The following is a 19,029-nucleotide window of genomic DNA, read 5'->3' as shown; positions in this document are numbered from 1 at the left end:
CCCACGTTTCTTAATGGATTATGTTAATGGCAGTGTGGTCAATAAGATTAATTCTTATTTAAATAGTAAATAAGTTGTTCAATCACAGGACATGGCAGAAGTGGGGCTGGGAAAGATGTAAAGGGACAGGGGTTGGTCCTGAAGTATTGAACCACACTAAACTCTTGCCTATTTTAGTGCACCCCTGCCTCAGTTTCCCCCCTGGGCAGGATCCCTAGTAATCCTGGGCATGTTCAGGGATTACATCTCCCAGATTATTTGGGTATGGGTATTGCTCAGCGTTTCCTTAAACCGTGGGCCGGATTGAGAGCGGGAGGCTCGGCCCATCCCGAGTCGTTTTGCGATCCACCCGCGGGAGTTGTCCCTGCGCGGCCTCGAACCCGCGGCCCCGGGGCGAGAGCGGCGCTCCCCGCCGGCCGCCAGGGGGCAGCAGCGCCGCGCTCGGGGCGCTCCCCGCCCGCTTCCGGCCCACGTGGGGCGGGCGCGCACATGGCCGCGGTGAGCGGCACCGGCACCGGCACCGAGGTGGGCAGGAGCGGGGCAGGGATGGGCAGCACCTGGGAGCCGCAGGGGTGGGAGTGCTGCGGCGCTCGGGGTCTCCTCGCCCTCTCCTGGGGTTCCCCCGCGCGGCTCCTGCTCAGTGCGGGGTGTTTCTGCCTCCCACGGGCCCTACGCGGGGTCCCCCTGCAGAGGTTCCTTCTCCCCAGGCGGGTGTCGCTGCCGGGGTGGGGGGGCTGTGCCCGCCGCCCGCTGGGATTGCCGGCACTGAGCCCGCTGTCCCGCAGAACATGTCGCCGGACGAGGAGGATGTTCAGCGGCTCCTGATCCAGTTCCGCGATGAAGCAGGGGAGTGCTTGGGCTCCCCCTTCGACGTCCCGGTCACCATCACTCCGGACAAGCTGCAGTTGGTTTGCAACGCGCTCCTACAGAAGGTGAGATCCCTTCCCAACTCCCCAGCGCCTCCAGCCCGACCCGGCGCCGCCCCTCGCTACCTCGCCTGCCTTTCTCCCGCAGGATGAGCCGGTGCCTTTGGCCTTCTTCGTCCACGATGCCGAGATCGTGGCGTCGCTGGAGAAGACCCTGGCAGGGCAGAGCGTGGAGACAGAGAAGGTCCTGGACATCATCTACCAGCCGCAGGCGGTGTTCAGGGTGCGGGCGGTGACACGCTGCACCAGTTCCCTGGAGGGACACACGGAGGCTGTCATCTCGGTGGCTTTCAGCCCCACGGGAAAGTACGAGGATGTGGCTGCAGGCGGGGATCGGGGCAAGGCGGCAGCTGCCGTTGTCCTGTCCTGGGGACACTGTGCTGAGCTGTTCCTCCTCTCCCAGGTACCTGGCGAGCGGCTCTGGAGACACCACTGTCCGCTTCTGGGACCTCAGCACGGAAACGCCGCAGTTCACGGCCAAAGGTGGGTGCTGGGGTGTGCCAGGAGGGCAGCCCGTGACCCCCCTCCCTCACAGACCCCCTGTCTGCCTGGGGGACAAGCAGAGCAGAGCCTGGCGCTGTCTGAGCTGCCCGGGCTGGGACTGCAGCCTGGGGAGGGAGTAACTCTCTCTGGCAAAGTGGAAGAAGGGGGCTGGCCAGGAGGAGCACAGAGTGGCTTCCTGCTGGGACACAGGGGACAGTCCCAGCTGTCCACTCACACCCACTCGTGCTCTCTCTGCCAGGTCACCGGCACTGGGTGCTCAGCATCGCTTGGTCACCTGATGGCAAGAAACTGGCCTCGGGCTGCAAGAACAGCCAGGTACACATGGGGCTCCCTCAGCATGGGGCTGGGGGGGATTAGGGGTGTTTCTCATTTCTTCAGGGGCGTATCCCATTGTTTGGAGCAGGATTCCCGTTCTCCAGAGGAGCTTTGTGTGTGGCTGTGTCACGGTATTGAGAGAAGCCTCTCTGTGCCAGGCAGTGCTCTGGCATTGTCACCTTGGGGAGCTCTTGCTGCTGAGTCCTGCTGTCTTGTGGCAGATGCTTTTCCCTCTGTCCAGGAAAGAGTCCAGGCTTTGCATGTGGTCATTGGCAGGCAGCTCCATCACGAGGGAGGTGTCTGGAGTGAGGATGGGTCAGGGCTGCTGTTGGCGTGATCCAGCCGTGCAGCAGCAGCCTGGTCACAGTGTTCCCACACAGACACGGCCAAATTCCCTCTTGCACAAGTGTGAAAGGAGTTCAGCCCTCGCTGTGGGGCAGAGTTGGTGTGCTTGAAGTGCAGAAATGCCTGGAGAAGCAGGAGTGTGTGGTTAAGTGGGAGCTGAACTCCTGAGGGACAGTTGCTGTCTCTGTCCTTTGAATGGTCTGGGAGCAATGACAGCACTCACAGAGCTGCCGAAGTTGCGATGCCAATCCCAAGGAAATGTCCTGGGCCAGAGTGGCTCGGCCATGGTGTGGTGCTGGTCTGCCTTTAATTGAACCCAGAGAGCTGCCTGTTATTTCTCCTAGGTTCTTAAGTAGGAGATGACTAATGCCTTGGCTCTTAAGATGAACATTTATGTAGAGAGAGAATCAACAAGAGAAAACCAGCATGTGTCCCACCCACAGCATCCGATAATCAGCAGCGTTTAGCTGTGGCTTTCACTGTGCTCTGCAAACACTCCCTGAGTCTCTGGCAGGGGGTGGCTCTTTGGGGACTGCATCGTTTTTGAGTTGAGTTAGATAACTTTGTAGCAGCAGTGCTGTAGGCAGACAGGAGGGCAGTCAGGTCTCATTCTTTTGGGTGTCAGCTGATTGCTGCAGGGATTTGGAAAGGCATCCAGCCCCCTTCCCCTGCTGCTGCCTGCGAGTGCAGACACGATCCCAAGGACACCTCTGCTTTCTAAATGGAGCTCCAGCGTCTCTGGGATTCACATGATGTCTGTGGCCTGACGTGACCCTCGTGCTTCCTCTCTTGGACAGATCTTCCTCTGGGACCCAGCCACTGGCAGCCAGATCGGCCGGGTGCTCTCTGGCCACTCCAAATGGATCACATGTCTGTGCTGGGAACCGCTCCACATGTAAGTGAAGGGGCCAGCTCAGCCCTTCCCCTTTGCTCCTATGGAAAAGAGCAGCCTGACCTGAAGGGCATTGCTCCTGTTGGCCTTTCTCCTGTTACGGGAAAAAGCCCATCAGAACAGCTCTCAAGGTGAGCTGGGAAAAATGTGTGCAGCTGGGAGCCAGGAGTCCCAGCTGCTGCTCACAGTCCCGGGAGTTGCTGGGGAATCACTGCTAGGTTGTGTCTCTTTTCCCCTGGGAAAAAACCACACCTGCCTGTGGAAAACACTGCTTTTGTGGTGCTGGACAAACACTGATGTGCTGCTCCAGCAGTGCTGAGGTGGGAGCAGGGAAGCCTGGTGGTGTCCAAGGGCAGAGCACTCCTTTCTGCTCTCCTGATCCTGCTAGCCTCTGTCATCCTGCTTGTTTATCATCAGGGATGATTAACTGTACAATCCCCTTATCCCTTCGATCAGCTAAAGCTCCCTCTGGGAGAGGTGGGTGGAAGGGGACAGTTGTAGCCATTAATCCAAGATGTTACAGAAATAAATAAAAAAGAAAGAAAAAGGGCCCCTTCAGAGCAGAGCCCTGCAAATTGAATTTGCCGGCAGGAAGCTCCATCTATCTGCAGACAATTAACTGGATTAGCAAAAAAATGATGGTAAGGAAGATGAGGAAATGGGGAGGAGAGACATGACCCTGCCGGGACTGCAGTTCTCTTTCTTCAGCCAGTTCCAGTGCAATGGGAGGGGCTGTGCTCTTCCTCACTGCTGGTGCCACCATGCAGAGTGATAAAGATGTGCAAAGGACAGAGGGTTGTGGCTGCCCTGTCCTTGCTGGGTTGTGGCCAGCTGCTTCCAGATGTGTTCATTTTGTCCCCCGAGCCACAATGGATGTGGATGGACAGTGTTCCTTTCAGCCCTGTCCGCAGGCTGGAGATGAAGCGTGGCAGAAGCAGGGGAACATCCAACACATTCCCAATGCCATGGATCTGTGCTCCCTGTGTGAGGCTCATCCCCTGCCCAGGGCTCTCTCCAGTCCATGCCCAGGGAAGGTGCCACTTCGTGGTGACCTCGTTAGCCAGTGGGTTAAAGCTGTGCAAGCAAGGTCATTGCCAAGGCCTCAGCTGTCAGGCTTACCCTGGATTGATTTCTCCAATGTGCAGCCCAGGAGTTGGTTTGGAGGAAGCGTTTGTCTCCTCTCTGCCCTGACCTTCTTCTCTGTAGCTCAGTGCTCTGCCCCTGACTGGCCTCTCTCTGATCTTAAGGCAGAAGAAAGTTGCATTTTATTGCCTGCTGGAGTTCTGGGGCTGGTGGGGAAGGAGCTCAGAGGAGCTGCACAAATGGATTTGATCTCTTTGCCCAGAAACCCAGAGTGCCGTTACCTGGCCAGTGCCTCCAAGGACTGCAGCATCCGCATCTGGGACACGCTGATGGGCAGGTGTGACAAAATCCTCACAAGCCACACGCAGTCGGTGACCTGTGTGAAGTGGGGGGGCGATGGCTTGCTCTACTCCTCCTCCCAGGACAGGACCATCAAAGTCTGGAGGAGCCAGGATGTAAGTGAGGGAGTGCCCTTGGGCTGCTGGCAAAGGGAGCTGGGCGCTCTGTGGGGTAGCTTTGTCTGCTCTTCCTGGCACAGCTTGTGCCCTGAAAAACAGAGCTGCTGTATCTTCCTGACCTGTCAGACCTGTTGCTTGGCACCATTTGCAAGGGGAATCTGTTGTGTGATGTTTTCATCCTTAAGAGCATTAAATGGGGCTAAAAGCTGGAAACATCCCTGCAGCAACCTGAGCTGATGGGTGTTGTGCAAGGGAAACTGATTCCTGAAGCTCAACAGCGTTGTGTCTTCCCTGCTTACTTAGCCTGCCTGCAGCTGGGGCAAGCAGGTTTGGAAATTTGGGGTGTGTCCCTGCAGCCTGGTGGGTGCTGTGCAGCCCGGCTGTGTCCTGTCCCTGTCTGAGGGTGGCTCTGTCCCCAGGGGGTCCTGTGCCGCACGCTGCAGGGCCACGCTCACTGGGTGAACACCATGGCCCTGAGCACCGACTACGTTCTGCGCACCGGCGCCTTCGAGCCGGCCGAGGCCACCATCAACCCCCAGGATCTCAGAGGCTCCTGTGAGTGCAGCACCCACGTTGGAGGCTGGGGGAGGACTGGTCATGCTGGAAGTCAAGGTTTTTCTTGCCCATGCCAGGGTGGAGCAGTTTGGGGGATGGGGAGGTCACTCTGGCAAATTGAGTGGTCACAAATGCTCCTGCTAAAACTGCAGAGCCAGGATTGGAATTGGCATGACAAGGTTATAAAATTTCTTTTCATCTAAGGATTGCAAATCTCTCTTTCACCCTCCTTTTCCCTTTTTCAGTGTCAGAACTGAAAGACAGGGCACTGCAGAGGTACAACCAGGTCCGGGTAAGTCCCTTTTGTCCCTGCTGTCACTTCTAACACTGTCACTGGTGAAAGCAGTGGACACGCCAACACAGGTGTGCTTCCAAGCTCTCCACACCTGGCTTGTACAAAACTTGGGCTCTTTCATCCCTTTTTCAGGGCCAGGAACCAGAAAGGCTTGTCTCAGGGTCAGATGATTTCACCCTGTTTCTTTGGAGACCAGCAGAAGACAAGAAGCCACTCGAGAGAATGACAGGCCACCAGGCATTGATTAACCAAGTGCTGTTCTCGCCAGACACCCGGATAATCGCTAGTGCTTCCTTTGACAAGTCCATAAAGCTCTGGGATGGTAGGACAGGAAAGTGAGTTGGTTTGTTCTGTTAGAGGTGGTGCTGGGATGGAGTCTGTGGGTAATGCTCAGGGCACACAAGGCTGGGCCCCAGATCATTGCCAGCAGCTCCCTGGTGTGTTCAGCATCTCTGTACCTTCAACTCATACAAAGTCACTCTGCTGCCTCTGCCTTTTTCTGCCCTTGGGAAGTCTTGTCTGGCTTTTCTTGTGTCAGGGTGTCTGTGCTTGGCTCTGTGTGTGCAGCCCCACTGTGACTCAGCCACAGCACTGCCTGGCACCTGTTTGCACACCCTGTTGCTGCAGGGTCAGTTCTCCAGGGCAGGCGCAGCTGTGGTGGGATGGGATGTTCCACTCCAGTGATCTCCTGAAGATGTGTGTGTTGGGAACTGGAGACTGACCCAGTTTAAACAGTTCTTGTGCCAGAGAACAGCTTGTTCTGGATGATGCAAATTCTTGTAGTTACAAGTAGTGCTGTTGGTATTTGGATGCTCCTGTAATCCAGCTTTTAACTTTCAGCTGCAGTATTGGTGAGCTCTTGGAGGCAGCAGTCCTCCCTTGCAAACCAACCTTAAAGCTCATGAGCTTGGCTTTCATGTCAGTGATTTTAAAGGTCCTTCTAAATCTGGGCTGCTTGGGAAAGAGGGAAGGACACACCTGTGCAGTGAGGCTGAAGTGTTGCCTGCTGGATAAGGGTCTCTTGTCTGAGGGGGTGAGATGAGGAGGCATCCTCTAGAAGGTTCTGAGCCCACTTGGGAGAGTTTTTGGATGGAGTCTGTCTAGCAATTATTGCCTGGAGTGTGCTGGGCATCCTGTGACTGTGCTGGTGGACAAGAAACACGAAGGCAAGGGCAAGTTTGAACAAATCCTGGTGCTCTGACAGCCTGTCCTTGTCCCCAGGTACCTGACGTCACTGAGGGGCCACGTCTCGGCCGTGTACCAGATCGCCTGGTCAGCCGACAGCCGCTTGCTGGTGAGCGGCAGCAGCGACAGCACCCTCAAGGTCTGGGATGCCAAGACAAGGAAACTGGCCATCGATCTGCCTGGCCACGCAGATGAGGTGAGCTGCCCGGTGGCGCTGAGGTGTTTGGGAGGCAGGAGTGACCCTCCTGAGCTGCCCGGTGGAGCTGAGGTGTTTGGGAGGCAGGAGTGACCCTCCTCCCAGCACAGGTGACTGATTTCCATCACACCAGGTGTACGCAGCAGACTGGAGCCCGGACGGACAGAGGGTGGCGAGCGGAGGGAAGGACAAGTGTTTGCGGATGTGAGTAACCTGTTTGTACACGAGGGTGTTGCAGCTACCCCGTGTGTCCCTCAGAGCCACAGTGCCCTTGCAGAGACCTGTGTGGTTAAGGCATGATCTGCTTGCAGAGAGCACTGTGTCAGATCCCAGCTGGGAGACCTGACCTCTCTCAGGGCAGGAGCTGCAGCTGGGACATAACTAGAAAGCAGAGCCTCTCCAGCCAAGCGGTCAGGATGAAATTTGACTCAGATATTTTGACTCCTGGAGAGGGAAAGGAACAGTTGCACCAGCTGGTCAGGTCTTCCTTTCTGACCTTCTTCCCTCTCCCAGTTATGCAGACAAATTCCTGGGAGCTGGTTGCCATTTGCCTGTGGCTGGTGACCCCAGGTCCCTGCGGTGCTGCTCTTGCCTGGTGCCTGCTGGGCCCCGCGGCAGAGCTGTGCCCCACCACAGGGACACAGCAGCTCTTTCCCTTTCCAGATGGCGTCGATAGGAACAGTGACATGGAGCTGCTGGTCCTGCCCTCAGCACAGTCCTGGGAGATCTCCAAGGTGATGGACGAAGAGATTGACTCAAGCACTGCTCCGTGTTCCCGTTGGCAACTCTTCCTCATGGACTCTTTCCTTATATTTATTTAAGGAAATTTTAATTTTAGTTCTTATTAAGAGCTGTGCATTGTAGGATGATTTCCTCTGAACATCACAGGAGGGATATCTCATCTGCCACCATCTCAATTGGCTTTTTATTGGAATTTCAGCCTCACAGTAGCCATTGTCCTGAAAGGGGCAAGCAAAGGGCGGAGACTGCTTGTGCCCTTTCTTGCTGTGTGAAGAATCCTGTGGAGAAGAGGGTTTTAGTGGGAACAGAGAGAGTTGTCCTTGTGCATGGCCTTCAGAGAGAGAGAAAAATGGGAAAATTCAGCACATCCTTCCATTGCAGAATTGTGCTTGGCTGCATGTCTGGGACAAAGATCTGCTGAGAATGAGGACTTGAGGCTTCTCGTTATTCCAGTAAGGTTTTGCCTTTCCACACAGCCCCGTTTCCCTGTGGGCTGTGCTGAGCATTACCTGCCAGTGATCCTCTGCATCCACAGCAGATCACTCCTTGGCTAATTGTTCAGGGTGCAACAGGCCTGGACTTGAAATGACTGCTGGAGCTGTGCTGAGTTTTCAGGTTTCAGCAGCTCTTGGGAATGGGAAAATGAGACTCTGAACAGGGGAGAGAGTGTCCATTACCCACCCACCACTGACTCAGGGGGAAGGAAGGACAGGGTGGGGAAGAATGGAGCAGGAATTCTGGGTGCCACTTGTCCCTTGCCCTGGATACGTGCCGACAGCAGGGCTGGGACCAACACAAAAAATAGCAATACTTCCATTGCACAGGGCTGGCTACTTCTGGAATTTCTCAAGTGCATTTTCTTGCCCAGTGGGTGAGAGGGATTCACACTGTCAGCTGGGAATTTGTAAGTTTGCTTATGAGCCTTTTTATCAGTCAGTTCAGGCTTCCAGCCATCATGAGGTGAATAGACCTGGACTAAGTGTTTATTTCCAGGATGCTTATGAAACAGAGAAAATCAAGATGTGATTAATAAGGAGCAGAAATTATACTGTCAGATTTAGTTGCAGTAGGTTAGCATGAAGGTCAAAACATTCTCCATAGCCCTCCTATGCTGTGATTACTATGACTCAGAACAGGAGTTTGGGTCTCAGATGCTTCCCAGCTGCAGAAGATGCATTTTAGGATTTTATCCCTGCTGGCAGGATTGCTTTGGAGAATTAAGATTGTGCAGTAATGGCCTTTTGCTTGTCTGCAAGTGTTCAGGTGAGCCAAAGGCTGGAACAAAGGGTTAAATCTTTAATATGAATGAGAAGATAATTTGTAGTTCCTGTGAGTATCTCCTTCTGCCAGCCATGTCAGCAGGGATCTATCTCTATGGGATCTTTGGGAAGAGCTCAGTATCCCATACCTGCTCTTGCATTAGGCTGCTTCCTCCAGCTGGTTTCTGCTGGCAGTGAAGGCCAGGTTGCATCCATCTGCATAAAGAAAACCTTTTGTAATTCACTGAGGTAGATGTGGGACAGGGTGGTTTAAAACCAGCTGGTAAGCCTGCCCTTGGGGAGAAGAGGAGCAGGTCACTGGTAACAGCCAAGAAGCCTGCCTCGTTTCCAATTTTTTTGAGGTGCTTGTGCTAAAGGAAATGACCCACCCTTGGGAGTTCAGCTCTGTCCCCAAGTCTGACTTGCTGCAAGCAGCAGCTCCTGGTTGCAAGTGGCTCTTCCTGAGTGAAGAATCATTCTCTGCTTCCTCCCCTGGAGTTCTGCTCAGGGTCACTGTGCCCTGTCAGTCCATGGTGTGTTTTGTGTTGGAGACAGGGATGTATCAGAGCTCAGGGACACAACCCTGCCTGTGGGAACTAGGCTTGGCTGTGCATGTGTGTAGGTGTACCTAAAATATCAGTGAACCTTGCCCACATTTCCAAACCAAAGCAGTCACTGTGCCCTTTGACCATGCCCTTGCCATCCCTTCAGACTCTGCTTCTGTGACATAAAGCCTGATTAAAACTCACCTTTCTAATGCTGCAGCAGAAAGGTTTTCCAAGGGGAAGGGAGACCTCTTGAAGAGAGGGCCTTGCAACTAAGTTTACACCAAAATAAGCTCTCAGCTTTAATCTTCCTGTGATCTGATAGCGGGTAGATTTTTGAACCACGCTCTCTGATGGCTTTGCATGTAAATCAAATTGTATTTTCCTATCTAAGCATCTGCTGCTATTTTTACCATTCATACAGCACCAGCCTCCATGCATACTAAGAGCTGGCCCTGTTCCAGCTGTATTCCTAAGCAATTCCCTGCCACTCCTCCCTCCCAGTTTGATTTGAATGCGGCATTTCCCGGGCCTGGCTGCTGTCAGTGCCTGCTCAGGCCCTGGGGAAGGAAGAGCTGCTGCCCTTCCCTCCAGAGCTGGCTCCTGCTTGGCAGGAGCTGCAGCGAGCGCGTGACCTCCCTCGCTCTGCCACGCTGGGGATGGGAGCTTTAATTAGCTAATTTGGGCAATTGCAGATGCAAATTTGGGTTGATGGCATTATTAATGGGGGAGATTTTACTTCGTGTTAAAGGACAAATCTAGGAGGTAGGCTGGAGCTTTGTGATTGCTTTTCTGGGATCAGCGGCACCAACCTTACAGAAAACCTACTGAAATGCCTGAGCTTTTCCCGTGCTGTTTGGTAGGAATTCTGGGATCTGCTTCCATGTTTCAGCCCAGTTCCTCCTGAGTTACTCATTAAGCATCCCACACAGATTTTCTTACCACAAGGGCATTATTTTTCACTGGTAATACAAGAATAATTTTAAGCATAGCCAGAAAGTGTCCTGCAGAACCCTCTGACACTTTCTCCTTTAAAAGCTCAGCTGATGCCACCATGAATTTTGTTACAAATCCCAATGGGAGGACAGTAGTGATAAGGACTGAGAAGTGTGCCAGTGCTCTGAGGAAGGTTTACCTGTCTAATGAAATCCTGAGTGTGATGGAGGGAGGGAAGAAAGGATATGGTAAGAACACTTGGAGTGAAGTTGACAGCTCTGAGGTGAGCAGGATGCTGTCAGATTCCTACCTTTGGGAGCTGATTTAGATAAGTGAGGCCTTAAAATCCATGTGGAAACTCTTACTTGGGGCTGTGTCCTGCTTATCCATGCAAGTGGAGTGTGTGTTGTGTTCCCTGGGTCCTTGGAGCCACATGTTCCTGTCCTGTTCGACTCAGATGATCTCTTGAATATTTTCCCAGGTCTGTGATTTAATTTCCATGTGCAAGTTTATAGCCTGGGGAGAGACAAGAAAAATCTTTCAATGAATAGGAAGAAAATGAACTTCATTCATTGTTCTGCATGAAAAGTAGGAAAAGCAGCCTTGTTCTGCTTTTTTTTTTGGGTCAGCCCAGGCATTATTCACGTGATGTTTCTACCTCAGGGCTGCATTTTGGTGGTGTGGTATGGCAGAGAAGGGCTTGCTGTGAAGTCCATTAGTGCTTTTGAGGATGAAAGGTGTTAAGAAAATTCAGGGCAGTGATGTCTCTGTTCTGTGGAGCTGCTGCCAGCTGAAAGCATCCTTCTCTGCACTCAGACAAGCAAGCTGGAAGTTGCTAATTCCTTCCTAGATGTGTTGCTCTTGTGATCAGAAGTCCTGGCTCACAACTGAGGGACTAATTTGAAGCAAAGTAGTGCAGCTGGGAAGGAGCCCCAGAGCCATCTGCAGTGCTGCTGTTCCGTTTTCTTCCCTCTGTGAATGGTGGTTGCAGAACTGTGGGTTGCTGGTGGTCTCTCAGTGGGCTGCAGCTCCTGCAGAGCGTGATGTTAAAAATGAACCGACTCAGGACACAGTGCTCCATGTTTTTGAAGGATCATCGGGGTGGATCAGGCAGCTGCACTGGGTGTTTTAGTGTCCCGCTGCACGGTTAGAGCAGAGCACCCCCGTGGTGCTGCAGGATACAGGGCTAAGTGCTGGATATCCGTGTGTGAGAGCAGCACGACCCCCATGGGGTTATCCTGCATCACTCTCCCGACACCTCCGGCAACGAGCCTCCCTTCGGGAAAGGTGAATCCAGTCCGTTCTGCCTCTGAACTCTTCCAGCACCAAAAGCAAGTGAAGGTGCTGTTTGTAGGTTCTTTGCAGTGTGGATGCCGGAGTTACCGACACGCAGAGGCTCCCGCAGCCGCCAGTGAAGGATCCAGCTGGGAGGAGTGACCCGCATGCAAATCCCGCAGGCTCCAGCGAGCGCTGTTGGAGCCCTCGGGTGCCGCTCGGATCCCAGCGCAGGGTGTTTAGTTATTCCGGTCAAACCTCGCTGCCGCTCCTGGCTGTTTGTCCTTGCTGTGCTGAAACAAACCTGCTCCAGGGCTCCAGCACCATTAGGAGGACAAAAGGACATGAGGCAGTGCTGCTGCCGAAGGGAAATGTGTCGGGAAATGTGTCTCGGATCGCAAGTGTGATGCAGAATGGGTGGCTTAGTCATGGCTGTTGTGACTTTTATCATCTTCTGAATGGATTTGTTTTTCAGCTTCCCTAAAATGTAGCTTGTGCCATGGATTTTGGGGTGAGGATACATGCTGACGCTGGGAGGATTAATACGGAACTGGGAATTGGTGGATGGCAATAAACAACCAGTTCTGAGGGAAATTATTTTTATGAATCAGAATATTTAACACATGGAGGCTTGTGGGTTTTTTTTCTGGTTTAAAGGGACACTGTGAAGCGTATCACAAAGTGTCTGTTACTACCAACACTTCCATTTATGATTAACTTGGAATATTTTTACATCTCATTTATTCTTTCCACAGGGTGTTCTGAGCTGTTGAAATTTTTGGTCAACTCCACTTTCTTGGTGTTGTTTGTCAGGGTAGTGCCATGGGTGGATTTTGGGTGGGAGCTGAAAATTTCATCAAATAAAGAGGGGATTCAGTTCTGAGGGGTTTTAAAGCCCTTTGGTTCTCTTTGGCACAAAAGAGATTTCTGAGGATTCCTCTGATAGTTAAAATGTCCTTCATAAAAGTGTCAATCTTTCCTTAAGAATCTCTTGCTGGATATTTTTTACATCTAAGTTCATTGTCTGTGGAGAAGTCTTTAGCTGAGGAGGTCCTGCCATGGCACACAGCTCCTGGTTTGGAGTGTTGGAAAGCCAAGGGAGATAAGTGAGGAATGGGGAGAGGCCCAACTGCAGAGCTCTTTGCTCACTCTCTATTTTGATCTGGTGACACTGAAAGCAGAGCCTGGGTCATGTCAGGGAAGGGACAGCACAGCTGTGTGGCACCAGAGGGGTCACACCCTGCATCCACTGGGCCCCTGGGGATATTGGGGAAGCCTGAAAGGGTCTGAAACTGGGACGTGGAGGTGGTGTGATGGAGAACATGGGAAGAGAGCAGTGAGGAATGGAACACAGAGGAAAGGAGCACAATTATGTGAACCTGGAGGTGAAGGTCAAAGGCTCCATGTGACTGTTGTTTGGTGGCTGGTTGGTTTTTTTTAAGTGTTTGTACGTGCTGTAAACAGCTCCAGGCTGATCTAAAAGTGCTGGGAGGCAGGGGCTGTAAATTTACAGGCGTTGTTCTCCTTATAAAGGGAGCAAACAACTCCAAGTGTCTTTGGCTCACAGCACTTTGAATCCCTGTTCCTCCATTGCCTCTCCATTCATTGAAATTCCTTGTTTCAGGTTTGAGGGAGAATTTTGCTCAGTACTGGAGCAGAGACAGGGTTGAGAGTGTGTTACCTGGAGCAGGGACAGGGCTGAGAGTGTGTTACCTGGAGCAGGGACAGGGCTGAGAGTGTGTGACCTGGAGGTGCTATGTAAGCCTTGGAAACCTGGGATGATCCCATACCTGCCTTCCCACTCTGGCTGCTGACTGTCCCAGCTCTTGTCCTGTGCAACTCCGCTCCTCTCTCTTCCCCTGGTGGCCTCTCAGCGTTGTCCTCGCTGGCGGGTGCGCCTGAGGCGGCCGAGGGAAGGGCTGAGGTGATGGCCGGCCGAGCGGGCTGAGTTTGACCCCTCTGCCCCGCCGTGAGGGCAAGGGTGGTCCCAGGGGCCTGTGTCACTGTCCTCACTGAGAAGACGACCACACCGGAGCCCTGGCGGGAGCGGTGCGGGGCCGGGGAGGGCTCGGCGGGGTCCCCGGAGCGCTCGGGGCGATGGCCCCGCTCCGGCCCCGCTCTGAGGCGCTGGCGGCGGAGGGACCGCCAGGTTACCCGGGGTGAGGCACTCTTTGGCCGCCGGCGGAAGCACCCGAGCGCCCGTGCCTGCGCACTGCGGCCTATAAGAGCCGCGGGGCGGTGCAGAGGGCCGGGCACTCGCAGCCGGGGCTGATCGAGTGCGAATCTCTGTGGAGGAAGCGGTGGAGGGGCAGGAGCCCCGGGAGGCGCTGGCGGCTTGAGAGACCCCCGTCCGCACCCTCACTGCTTCCTCCCCTCTCGCGAGGGCTGCGGCGGCGACAGCGACAGCCATCCCCGGAGCCGTGGGCAGCGCCTCCCCCCGCTTCGCTGGATGCTCTGGGGTTCGGTCCCTGAGCGGGGCCGCGGCGCTGGCAGCCCCCGCTGTGGCGGGGCCATGGGGCCGGGCAGCGGCAGGGCACGGAGCCCCCTTCCCCGCTGAGAAGGCCCGTCGTCCCGGCGCCGATGCCGCGCTGTCCCCTCACACCCGAGCCCTGAGATTCCCCTCTTTCCCCTCCCCATGCCCGACGGAGCCCCTCGCCTCGGTGACGCCCTGCAGCAGCCCCGCCGGCCCGGGGGTCTGCGGCGCTATGAGAGGAGCTGCCCCCGCCGCCGGGGGCAGCCAGGACCGGGGCAGGCTCCCACCCCGCCGCCGGCTGCCGTGAGGCGGCTGTAGCTGGAGGAAGAGCCCCTTTGTTTTCCCTCCGTCCTTCCCGGGGGCTTCATGCCCCGCTGAGGGATGATGGAGGTGGTGGGGGACTTTGAGTACAGCAAGAAGGACCTGATAGGACACGGAGCCTTTGCTGTGGTCTTCAAAGGTCGCCACCGCAAGGTAAACAGCGCCGGGCTTCGCCCGCAGCCGGAGCGGGGCTGGTTACACAACCCGGGGCCGGCAGGAGCCCCTCGGGTGGGTGACAGCTGCGGTGGTGGTGGGAGGGTTGTGTCCTCTGCGGAGTTTTGACGCGGTTTGGGTGTTCGGGGAGAAAAAAGAGCCGAAGGGAGGTGCGGGCTGGGCTGAGGCCCGCGGCTGCCCCGCGGCCCTGAGCCGGGATCCGGCCCCGGCATCCATAAAATCTTTATTTTTTCCCTTCCCTCAGCCCCGCCGGCCTGTCCGCGTCCCGCCGCTCCTCCCCTCTCCCTGCCATAGCGGCGAGGGGAGAGTTGCAGCTGTAGGGGAGGCTGAGCCCTTTGTTTGTCGGGAGGGTCATGTTTATCTCGCTGGATAACGAGGGATCTAATGGAAAATTGTCTCCTTTGGGATTGGCTGAAGATTTCTTAAATTCAGAGGTGTCTGGTTTCCTGGCGTGACTTGCTCATCGCCCCGGATATTCATAGTGACTGATATTCACGTTATGGTTTCTTGATGCTGGGAGTTTATTCTGATTCATAGTTACGGATATTCACGTTATGGTTTCTTGATGCTGGGAGTTTATTCTGGTGCCTAAAGAGCTTTGCTTTCCAGAAAACAGCCCTTGAGATTTAGCATTTTGGAGGATTAAGGCAGCGCTCACCGCTTGGAGAGGCACGGTGCAGTGATTTTGGGGTTAAAAAAAAAGGAGAAAGGGAAACGGAAACTTTAAAGGCCAACGGTGGTGCTCCCACCTCAGAAATAAATAGCTTATTTTTGGATAATATATAAATAGACAATATATAAGCTTGCTTAAAACAGAGGGGGTTCTGTGCAGTTTTCATCTGCAGAGTATAGAAAAGCTGAAAATGAGAAGTCCTTAAAGGTCAATAAAAGTAACTTGATCATTGTGAGAGGTGTAAAACAACAGATACATAGCACTGCTACCAAAAAATAAATGGGATATGATTATATAAGTTTTTGTTTGGTTTTGGTTTGGGGTTTTTTTTAATGCTTTGGAATCCATTAAAATGCAGTGTAGCTGGAGCTGGATTTTAATAGCTGTGGAATGAAATAGTTCTTGATGTTGTCACGTGGTGTAGTAATAACTGGTGGGTAGAAGAGGGGTGATCTTGCAACTTTTTCTCATTGTTTTCCTAGATAGTTGTTAGAGGATAAAGGTTTGTTTTTTTTTTAAAGTAAACTAACAGTACTTTTTTTGTTCGCTTCCAGAAAACTGATTGGGAAGTAGCCATAAAGAGTATTAACAAAAAGAACTTGTCGAAGTCACAAATCCTACTTGGAAAAGAAATAAAAATCTTAAAGGTATGTTAATTTGCAGTGATTTTTAAAGCTGCTTTGCTTGAAAAGGAAGAGAGACTTCTGACCTAGTTCATTCCAGGTCATGGGTGGTGTCACAGTAATTGCTGTTGTGATGTTTCATTGTTAGCAATCCAGAAATAAAAATACTAAGAAAAACAGATAAAAATGAAATCTTCCGTTTTGGAAATGTCTCAGAACAGGTTGTGAGCATGCTTTTGCAGTTAAAAGTAGCAAATTGTTGGGGAAGCAGTCTCTGTGCTGTGCTTATTGCACATGTGGAAGACTTTGTCCTTCAGGATGGCCAATGGGGCACCTTTTCCCAGCCGATCATAGCTGAGGGTGGAGCATCAGTCTTTGATCTTTCTTCATCGTTTTTGCTCCAAGGTGCCTTGGAAGCTGAAACCAGTGAGCTGACTTTAATTCCTGGAGCAGCTGCCCACTTCTGACTTGTGCTAATTGCCTTAACACGTGGAGTGTGGCTCTAGCAGAGGAAATGTAATGGAGCATCTTTCCGTTTTTCAGTGTTATTTTATGGAAACACCTCCTTGTGTGGTCATTTGGCATTCCCTGCTCTCTGGATTTCACATCTCATCTCACACAGCTTTGCAGCAATACTGAGTGCTGCTTTCTTCCCATGTTTCTGAGCTGCTTGAGATACATCACATACTTTATATACTAATATATACATATATTCTCATTTATTTATTTATAAATATATATTTATAATATTTATAAATATATAAATATTTATATTTATATATTATTATATACCAGAATTAGTGTTGGGTGTATTAGTGTGCTGCAAGTACTTAACAAACGAAAGTTTTTTGGGCAGCTACAAATAATTCATGAGCTGCCCCATGAGTTTTAATTAGTGTTATTTGGTTTGATTTTCTTTGTATTATCAAAAAAATAGTTGATTTGAACATGGTCTAGTTGGTTAGTTTACTAAGCAAGAAGTTAAGAGTAGGAAATTAAATCTTGTCAGTTTTCAGTGCTCATTAGAGGATCTCATGCTCTGGTACTTTCTGTAACAAGTCACTGACATAAAGTTCTGGAACCAAATGTTTTTATGACCTCTCAAGATATTGCCTAACTTCCTTATCCTTTAAATATTGTCTAAACAACTGGGATTTCCTCTAAATTCCATCTGATCATCTTAAACAGATTCTTTGGTTATCACCAAATCAGCACTATCAGCAAATTCAATTAATAATAATAATAATAGTAGTAATAATACTAATAGCCTTTTCCCATAATACAAATATTTTGTTTTACAGGAACTTCAGCACGAGAACATTGTAGCTCTTTATGATGTCCAGGTAAAATATATTTTGATGCCCTTTTTTTTCCTCATTAAAATTAATTTATGAAAATATAACGAATATATATAATGCATGCCAAGTAGAAGGTTTTGAATGGATCTGTTTTGTTGCTGTCATCAGTTTGGAATTCACAAAAACAAATAGCAGCAAGAGCAGCATCTTGGGGATCTGTGTGACAAAGAAATGTGATGTTCAGCCCTGTGTCACAGTGAGGAGGAACTGAAGGAAGCAGAAAACCACAGTCACATGTATCTGTTGCCTGTGTGTCCAGAAGGACAGGGTGCAGTGAAAAAAGCCAAGCAGGCACTTGCATCTTTTCAATTCAATTCCTTCAGATTGTCTTCCTCTCTTTCTTGCTGGGGTGCTGCCTGCTGAGGTGGAGGAGTTGCTCTGCAGCCTGTCTAGGGGAGCCTGTTCTGCTTAGGAAGTACATTTCTGTATCCTAAGGCCTGCCAGTGTGGAGCAAAGCTAAAGAAGACATGAGGCAGCTCATGCAGCCATTTGTTCTGCTTGAACAAGAACTCTGCATTTATCTCCTGGGCTCAGTCCTGATTTTAAATACAGAGTTACACTGTTTAAAAAAAAATTACTGAGAGGCACCTTTGGGCCATTGCATAGTCAAAGCAACACAAAATAGAGACTGTGACATTCAGTCCTTCCTGTCTTTACACGTGCTAAAAGCTTTTAGTTTGTGTGGATGGGTGTCTTTTGCTGTAGAAATCTGTGTTCACGTGACATAAATTAGGTGGGCTCAGGATTTCTAGGGCTGTAGGACTCAAGTGACTTTTGGTACAAAGCTGAGATGTCCATGTAGTAACTGACTGTGCATCAAAACTCCTAGGTTCAATCTAGAGACTGTTTTTCCTGGACCTTGACTTCAGAAATCTAACTTTTGAATGATGTTATCTGCTCTGAGAGGGAAAGTATTGTCTGGTGTGCTTCTTGACGAGACCAGGTTTTCCTGAGCATTGCTAAGTGGAAATAATCTCTCAGCATCCTAAATTTAGTATGTCCAGACATCTCAAAAGCAGCTGGAATTGTTGACTGAGGGTGTTGGTGTGTGAGTAAGCAGCTGAATTTCAGATGTATCATTTACAGTTGTTTGTACATGAAGGTTCCTTAGTCAGCTCTGCAGCTCAACCTGGGGGTAGTGGACTGGTATTCTGATGGTTTAACATCTGAGCTTTGGAGAGACTCTTGTTCTTTTGATTTATGCACAAGGAAAGTCTACAGAATCCTACAGTTGTCCATGGTTTCTTTACTAAAGGGTTTTTATAAACATAACTTTTAGGCTTTTCTGTTCTGCCCCAGGAAGGGGTGACAGGACTTCTTGAATGATCAGTGCTGCTCCATTTGAGAAGGGGATGTTGCTGCTTGTCACCAGCTATTGTGTTTAAATAAAATGAGCTCTTAAAGCAAAGAGAAGGGCAAGCCTAGGTCCTGTACCTTGGAATATTTCAAATACATTCATGGCAAACACAAAGCTTGGCAGCAGCATGCTGCTGCTACAGAAGGAATTGCTTTGCAAAATACGGGATAAAGAGTGTGCCACTTGCACAAATAAGCTTTTCCCTTTCTGCTGTGTTTGTCAAGTGGCAGACATCATTAACTTCTGTGATTACATTTAATTTATAACCCAGCAAGAATGAGCACTATGCAAGGCATTCACATGTCTAGTAGGCTGTTACACCTACTGATTTTCTGTAGCATTTCATGTTCTAGCATGTGCTGCCCTTTTTGTTTGCCAGGGTATTGTGAACATGGTGATGTAGTCCAGCAGATAAGACTTTAGGATTTCAAGCTATTTCTAAGTTTACAGAAGCTATTTTTTTCCCTCAGTGCTGGAGCCAGTGGAGTCTGTGTCACAGTAGGAAGTTCTCAGTGTGAATGGGAGTCTGTTTTATTTTTG

General features: G+C 51.2%; 2 protein-coding genes across 3 annotated transcripts in view; both read left to right on the top strand.

Annotated features, from left to right (window-relative positions):
* Window positions 1–57: 57 nt before the first annotated feature.
* Window positions 58–11,996, top strand: NLE1 (notchless homolog 1). Of its 2 annotated transcripts, XM_038158157.1 has the most exons (13): window positions 58–525; window positions 786–932; window positions 1,015–1,232; window positions 1,330–1,409; window positions 1,669–1,745; window positions 2,888–2,985; window positions 4,328–4,520; window positions 4,943–5,078; window positions 5,324–5,370; window positions 5,506–5,708; window positions 6,595–6,754; window positions 6,888–6,958; window positions 7,418–11,996. In XM_038158157.1, the coding sequence occupies exons 1-13, from the start codon at window positions 265–267 to the stop codon at window positions 7,428–7,430; spliced, it is 1,704 nt and encodes a 567-aa protein (XP_038014085.1). In that variant the 5' UTR covers window positions 58–264; the 3' UTR covers window positions 7,431–11,996. The 2 variants fall into 2 exon arrangements, with proteins under 2 accessions (XP_038014085.1, XP_038014086.1); XM_038158158.1 differs by lacking the exon at window positions 7,418–11,996 and having other exon boundaries at window positions 6,595–6,777; window positions 6,827–6,942.
* A 1,758-nt stretch (window positions 11,997–13,754) lies between these two features.
* The window catches only part of ULK2 (unc-51 like autophagy activating kinase 2), a 37,414-nt gene continuing 32,139 nt past the window's right edge, over window positions 13,755–19,029 (top strand). The window contains exons 1-3 of the mRNA XM_038158150.1: window positions 13,755–14,457; window positions 15,706–15,798; window positions 17,076–17,117. Of these exons, the coding sequence (XP_038014078.1) occupies window positions 14,365–14,457; window positions 15,706–15,798; window positions 17,076–17,117 (228 nt within the window). The 5' untranslated portion in view covers window positions 13,755–14,364. The remainder of the gene's footprint in view (window positions 14,458–15,705; window positions 15,799–17,075; window positions 17,118–19,029) is intronic.

Source organism: Motacilla alba, chromosome 19 (assembly GCF_015832195.1).
Source record: "Motacilla alba alba isolate MOTALB_02 chromosome 19, Motacilla_alba_V1.0_pri, whole genome shotgun sequence".
In the NCBI taxonomy this organism is placed as follows: domain Eukaryota; kingdom Metazoa; phylum Chordata; class Aves; order Passeriformes; family Motacillidae; genus Motacilla; species Motacilla alba.
The sequence above is the reverse complement of the archived record's forward strand: the minus strand, read 5'-3'. Positions and strand labels throughout refer to the sequence as shown.

Coding starts and splice junctions, on each gene's coding strand:
- NLE1 (XM_038158157.1), top strand. CDS start 265: ATGGGTATTGCTCAGCGTTTCCTTAAACCGTGGGCCGGATTGAGAGCG. Junction 1,410..1,668: donor GCCGCAGTTCACGGCCAAAG/GTGGGTGCTGGG, acceptor TCTCTCTGCCAG/GTCACCGGCACTGGGTGCTC. Junction 2,986..4,327: donor TGCTGGGAACCGCTCCACAT/GTAAGTGAAGGG, acceptor CTCTTTGCCCAG/AAACCCAGAGTGCCGTTACC.